Here is a 10,281-nt window from a genome sequence, read left to right as displayed (position 1 = left end):
AAATTCCACCGACCTAGGTCGTGTGGTCATTAAACGATTAATTCATTAATTCATACCACTGGACTGGCTTATAGTAGCTTTATACACACATCGATGCAAACCAGGGTTAGATTGTCAACTGAAAATGTGAAAATAACAGAATCAGATAAGATTTAATTCTAAGAAAGAGCTGATCATGTCAGGACATTCTATTCCAATAATTTCACAGTGATGGTTTAATATTTGGAAAGGTTGTGTTGATAGCAGCTGAGAAAAGTCCAGACGCTGATGGTCTCTAGCCGGTTCATGCAGGGTTATTCTTTCATCAACACAAGTGACCTTTATTCCAACTTCTATGTTCAGCAAAAACGTGTTAGCAACATTACAATACTTATAATAATAAGGCGATGCTTAGTTCCAAGGTGTTGTCATTTAGGGATTGTGACAAATGTTTTTATTTCACAAATAATATATTTATATAAAACATTTGAAGTAACATAACTTCACTGGTATGAAACACATCCACCATTTTAGCAGTCACAACAGAGATTCAAAGGTCATATTTCATTGGAGCTCCATAATCAGAATCCTAACCTCCAAACATCTGAGCATGAACAGGTCCTTATCATGACAAGAAAGATGAGCAAATCTACTGTGCAGTGCCGAACTCAGGCCGATCCACAAGAACTCGCAGATGTTCTGCATTTGGCTGCTCAGGCTTGATGAGGCAGATCCGAGGCTCAGAATAAGTCCTTTATTCAAAGGTCAAAGGTCAGTCCCATAGAGAGCACACACACACTGGTCCCTCTTGTGCTACTTTCTGAATCTGTCCAGAGCCGTTTTCTGGTCAGATAAAGCCTTCCGTTTATCGTCCTTCTCCTTCTTCTCCTTTTCTATTTTCATCCTGTCCTCCACTGTTTGCCTAATCACGTCCTAAGGAGAGAAAAGCCACAGTGTTTTAGAGAGGAGCAGACAGAAGAGTGTGGAAAAACATACAGGGAAATGTACGTTAATAAAATATTCTAACAGCTTGAAACCGCTTTGTCTTTCTCTCATTTACATTAAACAAAGCGACTTTACATATACATTTGACTAAGTAAGTGAATAATCTATCCACCAGTCATAGCAGGAAAAAGTAATCCATGCTCAGGCCTGGGGACATCGGCAGTTGTCGTGCTCGACGAAGGAAGATTTTTATTTATCTCAATACTATAACGTACCCTCTGGTCTTCATGCGCCACCTGCTTCTTCCGTTTTTCAACCTTTCCGCTTGAACTCCGACCTTTGGTCTTTAACCTTGGCCTAAACTTCTCCTTGGCCAGTGGGTCATAGCCCTGAGAACAAACCACACAATAACATTTTAATTCAAGACGTTAACACTCAATTTAAACAATTTAAATTAAAAATGATCATTCAAATCAGCAAAAATATTTAAATCAATATTCTCATCATGCAAAATCCCACTGCACCCATTGCATCTTGGTTGAGCGAATGGAGACCAGTTCTTCTTGGATTATGGTTTAAGGCAGAATAGTGACTTAGCAAAAATGTTTGTGTTTATATGATGGCGAAGCACTGCGTCCTGGTACTGACCAGTGCTAGAACCTTGTCCTGGTGCCTCTGCTCAAAGGTGGCTTGGTCAACCTGGCTCAGCTTGCCGGGGTCCAGACTTATAAGCTCCGGCTGGATCTTCTCCAGAAGGGCCTTGACCTCCCACTCCTGCCTCTGCTTGGCACTGCGGTACGGGTTAGCATCCAGACCGTCAAAGTTGGGCTCTCCGGCACCTATCGGGACCGAGAGAAGGTAGAGAGAATCAGATACACTGCAGAGCAAAGAGATTCTTTCATGGTGGCGTGTGTGACCCTGTTCACCATCACCCTAACAGGTCCCAGCCACAGAAACACTGGCATTTGACCCTGCACAGTCAGACCGTACCATTTCTGTGCAATATGATAAAGGTTCGGTTGAAAATATGAAGTACAATACATATATAAATATACAGTTGTGAAAAAAATGTGGACATGAAATATTTAGTTCTTGAAGACATATGGACAAATAGGGAAAAAGTTAGGACACCCTATGCAATAGCTGGTATTGCCCCCTTTGGCGGAAATAACCTAAATTAAAAGTTTTCTATAACTGTCTACCAGTGCCTGACATCGACTGAGAGAAAGTTGTTTTTCCCGCTCCTCCATGTTTGAGGGGTGTCTTGCATGCACAACCCGTTTCAAATCACCCCACAGCATCTCAATAGGATTAAGATCCAGGCTCTCCATTTCTTTCTTTTGAGCCATTCCTTGGTGGATTTACTGGAATGTTTTGGGTCATTGTCATGTTGCATGGTCCACATCTGCAATTTTTGGACAGATGGTCTCACATTTTCCTCAAGCACCCTCTGATACAATAAAGAATTCATAGTGGGATTATATGATGGTGAGCAGGCCAGGCCCTGCTGCAGGCCCAAACCATGACATTTCCACCCCCATGCTTCACAGTTGGTATTAGGTTCTTGTGCTCAATTGCGGTCTTTGATTTGATTTTGAAACATATCGGCTTACAGAGATTGGCATCTGCGACTTGATTGTCATCTTGCACATTGTCGAGATTCTACAAGGTCAATGTTGCATGCTGCTACAATGGGGATTGAGAATGCTGTTCTCCCAGTGGCTTCAACACAGTAGTCAGAGGTTTGCTAGTGCTTGTCCTTGTGACCTTGTTGTTATTCATTAATACTTTCCATGGTCTGAAAGTTATGAAGTAGATCAGAATGTACAAATATGACTACGGTTCTACAAATACCTGGAAGACAATCACTTCTTCCTGTCCACTCACACGTCACATACATTTGTGGACTTAACAAGAGAACTCACCTCATTCAAGCCTGAGTAAGTAAAGAGTATCTCGTTTTAATCTTGGGCTACTGATAGTGTGATAGCTGTCTTGTTGTTTAAAAGCTGTTATGCTTCTAAGTACTTTCTAGTGATACCAATAGTTTCTGAGGCCTAAATAGGTACTAATTTTTCAACTGGGAAGAGCCTTATCTCTCCAGCTATATAGTCTAGACTCTAGACCAGGGAGCACTTGGCTCATACATTGTGACTAGTGAGTACACCAGCAGCCCCCTCTGATGCCTACTCCTTTTCTCATTCCCCTAGACTCTCTGGTCGAGTGGGAGGCACAGGACTCCTCATCTCACCTAAGTGGTCACATACTGTCCTTCCCTTGTCACACCTGTCCATATCCTCCTTCGAATTCCATGCTGTTTCTGTCTCCTCCCCAGTCAAACTTAACATTGTTGTTCTCTATCGCCCCCCAGGTCAGCTTGGTCACTTCTTAGAAGAGATCATGGATGTCCTTCTCAGCTCCTTCTCTGATGATGGCACTCTGCCCGTACTACTGGGTGACTTCAACGTCCAGTCAGAGAAGCTTCTCTCATCTGGAGTACTTGATCTTCTCCTCTCCTTCGACCTGACCATGTCCCGCTCTCATCCGATTCATAAGGCAGGCAGCTCATAAGGCAGGCAATCAGCTCCACCTTGTCTTCGCCTGATCAGTCTGCCTTCTCTCCTTCCCTTCCAAAACCCGTGAACGTGCTGCATCTAAACAACTGAATGACTATATCCATAAGATGGAAGGCTCCTGCAGATTCTTCCTTTACAACATCAGAAGGATACGTCCATTCCTCACCAGATAAGCAACGGAACTCTTGACCCAGTCACTGGTCATCTCCCACCTTGACTACAGCAACGCACTCCTGGCTGGGCTCCCCGACCATCAGACCTCTGCAGCTCATCCAGAATGCTGCTGCCCGTCTGGTGTTCAACCTCCCCAAATGTTCTCATGTCACCTCCTCCTTCGCACCCTGCACTGGCTCCCGATAGCAGCTCGCATCAGATTCAAGACCCTGGTGCTTGCCTACCAGGCAGCAAAAGGGACAGCCCCTGCTTACCTGCAGGCAATGGCCACCCCCCAAACTTCAGCCCGTTCACTCTAGCCTGAGCTAGATTACTCTTCCTGCTACGACTGGTGAATTGATTATTCACTTGCTTAGTGAAATGTATCGATTGTAAGTCGCTTTGGAATCAGGCGTCTGCTAATGCCAAAAATGTAAATGTAAAACGTCAAAGGTGCTGTCTAAATCAGGAGTTATGGAGGAGTAAGCTGCCCATTCCCAAATTATCTACTGCCTGGTTGTTTCCATCCATACATGTCCACGCTAGCATATACACCTACCACTTGTGTTTACCAACATGAATGTTAGCTTACACGTGCCTTCGTTGCTGGCTGGGAGGCACAAAGCATTGTGGACGTTGTTGGCTTCATCACGTCTACCTACCGTAGATTCACTCACTCAACATCACTCACGCATATATAAAATGTTAGACAGTGTATGTGTGTGTAATTACAAAGGTATGTGAGAAAGTGTGTGTGTGTGTGTGTACTAGTGCGTTCTGACCTGGTACGACCATGCTGGTGAAGCCGTCTCCGTGGCCCACCCCAAGGACGTCTTCAAACGGGCAGAAGTGTACCCCCGACACCGCCCCCCTCAACCTGTGAGCCATGTAGGGCTTTGTCACTGGAGCTCCCCATACATCTCTATACACCTGGGGACAACCACACACCGCATGAGCAGAGGCATCAACACAGAAACACAGTCATGCACCATTTAAACCTGTGTATATATGGGGGAGAAATACTTAACATTCTCATTTCCGTCCGGATAAATTTGGTTTTCAGTGCAATTAATTACACCAGTTAATTACTCTAAATATGTAATTTAGCTGGTCCTCTGTGGCTCAGTTAGTAGAGCATGGCGCTAACACACGTTTAGGTTGTGGGTTCGATTCCCGCTGGGACCATATGTGACGCAACCTGATGTAACTGGACACCTCTCGGAAATGAGAAAGACGTCAAATTCGTCTTGAAAGTTTGTTGTTTTTTTTCAGATTTTCGTTTTTTTAGCTAACATTCAACTCGAAGATGTGAAGTACCCACTCGTTATTTTTCCGAACAGTTTTACGTTCATTAAATAACTGTAATCTATAACACAATGACTTCGTTTCTTGTTGTTTGATGGGGATTCATTATCTTTGATGGGGATTTTCTGTGCTTAGTGATTTCAGGTGTAGCAACTTTCAAATACTCATGTCGTCTTCAATTTGTTTCCGATTTCAATGTATGATGCATCATTTGAAAGCTTACAATCTGTAGTTTAAGCACATGTAAAAAACAGAAAAATGATTTTGCCTACAGGTGGCCCTTTTCATTGGGAGTTGTCACATATGTACTGAAGAATGTATGCAATGCAAGTCTAAATGGCATATATTAGAATTATCCTGAATGCTGTTTTGGGGGCATTTGTGTACCTCTCCTCAGGGGCATTAATCAATGGTCCATCAGTGTAACATTGACACCCGTAGTCTTAACCAAGACTGACCTGGACTGTGTCTCCAGTGGCTGCGGACAGTAGACCCCTCTGGCTCAAGGACAGACAGGAAGCTCCAGCAGGCAGGAAGTATGACTGTAGGGGCTTGAAGGCTCTGATGTCATACACCTTCAGTTTCTTGTCCATGCCAGAGGTCACCATGTACCTGGAGAGACATCAGAACATGTGTCACAGCAGTGCCACCTGCTGGACATCAAACCGAAGACAAGAACACGGCTGTTTGCTGACACTGCAGTTAAACGTCACCAATGCTGTCCTATGGGTATGGATTTCGCCTTGTATGTGAACAATGGCATTCACTAACAACATTGTAACAGTACATCATTCTTCCAGTCCATTCATCAATGACAGTCTTATGAATTCCCTAATTTAATGCAATTCTGGTGAAATAATTAACAAGATGAAATCTTGATGAAGTCCCAGGAAAATACCCATCCGTATATGACACAGCGGTTACGTTTCGGGGAGTGTGACTCACGTGCCAGTCTTGTCGACAGTGACCGAGCGCACCCCGCCCTGGTGACAGAGCATCTTGACGAGGGGCTCTCTCTGATTGGGCGACCAGAGGGTCACGGTTCCGTTGGAGTGGCCCAGGTGGATCACGGCGTTGTAAGGGTTCTGGGCCATCACGTCCAGGCGGCCGGCCTTGGTGCAGATAGCTTCCACCTCTTTACCCACAGACACATCCAGGTACTGCAGGAAGCCTGTGGCACTCTGGGTAAATGGGGGGGGGGAAGAGAGTTATGACCTTTCCTCTGTGGTATACGGAATAGTTATACATGTAGTTATACCTCTCAAAATAACTTTTGTTATTGAAAAGTTGTAATTGAGTCTCTCACAACATGCATATACTGCATACATGTAAACTCAACATATACACAAAAAATACACACTAGAAGTCTGTGGCCCGAGAAGGTGTCAAGGATGACAGTTTTAGTGTACATACGGCTGTAGCCAGCAGGAAGTGGTAGGGCAGGAACTCCATGCGGAGCACGTCGTTGAACTTGCGGATGCAGTGGAGCTCGATGCCTTTGGAGTCATAGATGTACAGCCACTTCTTCTGAGCCACTGCAAACATAGCTTCACTGTGGAGCCACCTAGGGGTTAGATAAGAAATCCAGATTAGGACGGTTTAGGAAGAAAGTCGGTAAGCAATAGTAAGGCCCTGTACACACTACTCCGTTTTTTTTAAACCGGGCGTTTTTCTACCCGGTTTTGCCTTCCATCCACACGCACCCGGCGTTCGCGGTTACTGAAACCGTGCTTTCTTGAGAACTCCGGCCAGGGTGAACTTTTGTAGAAACTCCGGTTTCAGCGGAGAGGTGTATACGGGAAAACCGGGGTTTTCGGCTTGAACGTCAATTGTGCGACATCTATGACGTCAGAATATATGCGCCATTAGGCATTAGGCTACTTGTAAACAAAGACAATTTAAATCCTCCATTTTAAACCTCCATTGGCTAAAATCTGTACTTTTGCCTCTACAAGTTTATGAAGTTTTAATATGTTTTCAGGCGAGAAAGTAACCATATATATTCCCAAAATGTGTCCAGTTTATCAAAATAACCCGTTTATATATCTGATCTGACGTTTTTTTCCGTCTTCTGTTAACTAGCTATATTACGGCTGCGTTCGTAAATTCGCCCTGGAAATCTGATCAGCACTCATGGAATGCCTCTTGTCCAATCAAATTACGGGACGTTGAACCCAGTGTGCGCTCCGGCGCTCTCAGAGCGGATTTACGAACGCACCCTGCATTGCTTGCATACCTTTACTGACAGAAACATCGTAATATAATTACAACAAGTTGTAAACTGATTTGGGGGCCCAATATCATTTTCTAACTTGTGATGACGACTACAGTTTTTAATGTACACAGACATAATATGTTTCAAAATGTTTAGGAAGTTTGAATAATAATAATAATAATAGGACCGGAAATGGTAGCTGTTTTCCAGACTTCTGATTCGCCAAGGGGCGCAGCCAGACGCTATTGGTTATTTTTGGCGCGGTTTAAACAATGTTTGCGGTTTTGTGTGGATGGTGTTTTTTTATAACTGTGATTGTGTGGACGCGATTCTTTTTTTAGGGAAAACCCCGGTTACAAAAAAAACGGTGTAGTGTGGACAAGGCCTAAATGTGCATGTATTGCTGGCACTCCAAACTCAACCCAAAGCAGTGTTTAATTTTCAATTGGATACATGTAGAAATATCCACAAACAGGGCACTGACTCACTTGACGTCATTGACTGTCTCCATCACGTTCATCTCACACATCAGCTGTTTGGACTGCCAGTCCAGGCAGGTCACATGACCTCTTCTCCCACCAAGCACTAGGTGACTGAAGTAGAGAGGACAACAACATCAGACCATGTCTCAAGACCAAAACACACACACACACACACACACACACACACACACACACACCAAGAGTGAGACATGTAGAAATGTAGCAACGGTATAACTGCAACACATCCCTTGTGGCCATCTCTGACAAGATAAGGCACAAACTGCACAGAATATCAGGCCAGCATTCACTCACTCACTCCTGTCAAACACAAGTATGAGGTGACACTGACCGTCCAGTCCTGCTGTAATCCAATCGATACGGGCCAAACTGAGACAGGGTCAAGTTGAAATACTGAAGAGAAAGAGTGAGGAAGAGAGTAGTTGTAGTTACATCATCACAAAAAAAAAAGACAGAAATCGGAATCATATCTTGTGCACTTGTAACCACTTCCAATCAACATACTACTACAGTTGCAACCTGCTAGTCTTCAGACAGTGCCCCACCTTAGCCCCAGATGTAATGTCCACAGCATCGGCTATGTCCTCCTGTGAGATGGTGCATGTGTCCTCATCCTCATCTCCCTCCAGGAACCTGAGAGCAGAGAGAGAGGGGCAGACAGTTACACAAAGATAGACTCAATCATCTTAAATGGCATCCTCTATCTCTTATCTCCCTGAGTTGCATATGATGGTATGTACAAACCACCATGTCGCTTTCACCCATCCCATGTCCTCAGACTAGTGGAGAAAACGGAGGATGAAAAGCTAAATCCACTTTCAGATGCATAAAGAGCGTTGTTATGTAATCCGTATACCATTGGTTCCAGATTGGATGAGGTTGTTCCCATAATGGTCTAGGTCAGGTATGGGTTTACAACAGATCTCAATCTCCAACTAAAACAGAAATTACCCAGCATCTTCCGGGAGAAGGAGATCGTATCGTGCCGCTTTATTCTGAGCCAGGTCCGAGGCTTTTTCAGAACGAATCACGACATCTCTGAGCTTATACTTCTGCTTAGTAGGCTGGAGAGAAGAGATGACGAAGAGGAAGAGAGAGAGAGAGAGAGAGAGAGAGAGAGAGAGAGAGAGAGAGAGAGAGAGAGAGAGAGAGAGAGAGAGAGAGAGAGAGAGAGAAAGAAAGCAGGCAAATCATGAGCACACACTATACTGGATTTTAATTCATATGGTCTGTCCCTGTCGGTGAATGTGTACAGTTCAGATTGTATTATTATCGTTTCACTATTCTGCCAAAAGTCCTTTGATAAACTGCCCTCACCAATTCGCCCTTCTCTCCTCTCTGGAACTTCTTCAGCTTCTCCTTTGGGACTGGGGCTTCGCCCGGGAATGGGTCTGATTTCTGTAGGAGATCAAAGGGCAATCAGGTGAGATGTGGAACATGGCTATATGATATTTGTTTATGGTAACATTACCCAAAAACACAAGATTCACCTCTGGGTGGTAAACATTTGCAATCTGCAACCAGACAGCACGACATCCAAAAACAAGACAGAAACCATGCTTAGGGGCATCTCCATGATCACCACTCTGGGCAAAATGTGTTGATCACTTACCCCAGATATGAATGAAGGAATGGTCTTTATTGAAGATATGGCCTTCTTTCGCCCTCCACCTTTTTTCTTTTTTCCTCCTGCACTCGCCGTCTCTTTCTGTTGTTCATTTGTGTCTCCTTCATTCTGATCTCTAGTCTTTCCCTTCTCCTCTGTCTCCTGCCAGTATCTCTTTGGAGGCTGTCACAAAACAGACAGATGGACAGATTCACAATGTGTGATGATGATGGAAGAACACATTCACTGGTGCAGCCATGGTCGTTCGGACCTACGTTTTTTACATACAATGTCGCGGTTGGAATTTCAACATACATTTCATCAGTTCATACGTGATACATCTCTATTTAAACTGCCTTCTGGATTATATGTTAATCTAATGTTACGTTATCCATTGATTCAGTAACTACAGTAAGTAAGTGTTCTAGCTAGCTATGGAACTAGCTACATCAACTGTGCTAGCAGGGTAGGTTCTCTCGTGTCGCTAATCAATGCAATGTTAGCGTGTGAAAACGCTCACTGGGTTTAAGCATAACATGGAGAACAACGTCATGTCAAAGACCCGATGGTGCGCTATTCTAGTTTTCAAAGTATTTTCATAATTTCTGAGGTTTACCCGTTTCTTTTTCCCCACGTGTGTAGTTTTCAACATTGTCTCGGTGGACGCCGCCATGTTTGTTGTGTATGTGTATAGCGCATCCGGGTATTTTGCCCTTGCGTCATGGCCCCGCCCCCGCTTTCTACTGTTGCAAAGCTGTACTGGGGCTGTGTTCGAAATGGCATACTAGCATACTGCATACTACATACTACATGCTACATACTACATACTACATACTAGCATACTACATACTAGCATACTGCATACTACATGCTACATACTACATACTACATACTAGCATACTGCATACTACATACTACATGCTACATACTACATACTGCATACTACATACTACATGCTACATACTACATACTAGCATACTGCATACTACATACTACATGCTA

At 44.0% G+C, this 10,281-nt stretch overlaps 1 protein-coding gene across 1 annotated transcript; it reads right to left on the bottom strand.

Annotated features, from left to right (window-relative positions):
• Nucleotides 1-407: 407 nt before the first annotated feature.
• wdr46 (WD repeat domain 46) lies at nucleotides 408-9,952 on the bottom strand (the record flags this gene model as incomplete). The annotated part of the gene is made up of 14 exons (XM_080535317.1): nucleotides 408-912; nucleotides 1,200-1,313; nucleotides 1,573-1,763; nucleotides 4,436-4,583; nucleotides 5,417-5,570; nucleotides 5,904-6,139; nucleotides 6,372-6,522; nucleotides 7,662-7,766; nucleotides 8,005-8,066; nucleotides 8,219-8,306; nucleotides 8,625-8,737; nucleotides 8,991-9,071; nucleotides 9,286-9,462; nucleotides 9,896-9,952. 14 exons carry the CDS (start codon nucleotides 9,950-9,952, stop codon nucleotides 793-795), a joined length of 1,797 nt encoding a protein of 598 aa, XP_080391443.1. The 3' UTR covers nucleotides 408-792.
• Between the last annotated feature and the right edge of the window lie 329 nt (nucleotides 9,953-10,281).

Source organism: Nansenia antarctica (assembly GCF_963989245.1).
Source record: "Nansenia antarctica genome assembly, chromosome: 6".
Classification (NCBI taxonomy): Eukaryota; Metazoa; Chordata; class Actinopteri; order Argentiniformes; family Microstomatidae; genus Nansenia; species Nansenia antarctica.
Note: the sequence above shows the minus strand (reverse complement) of the source record. Positions and strands in the feature narration are given on the sequence as shown.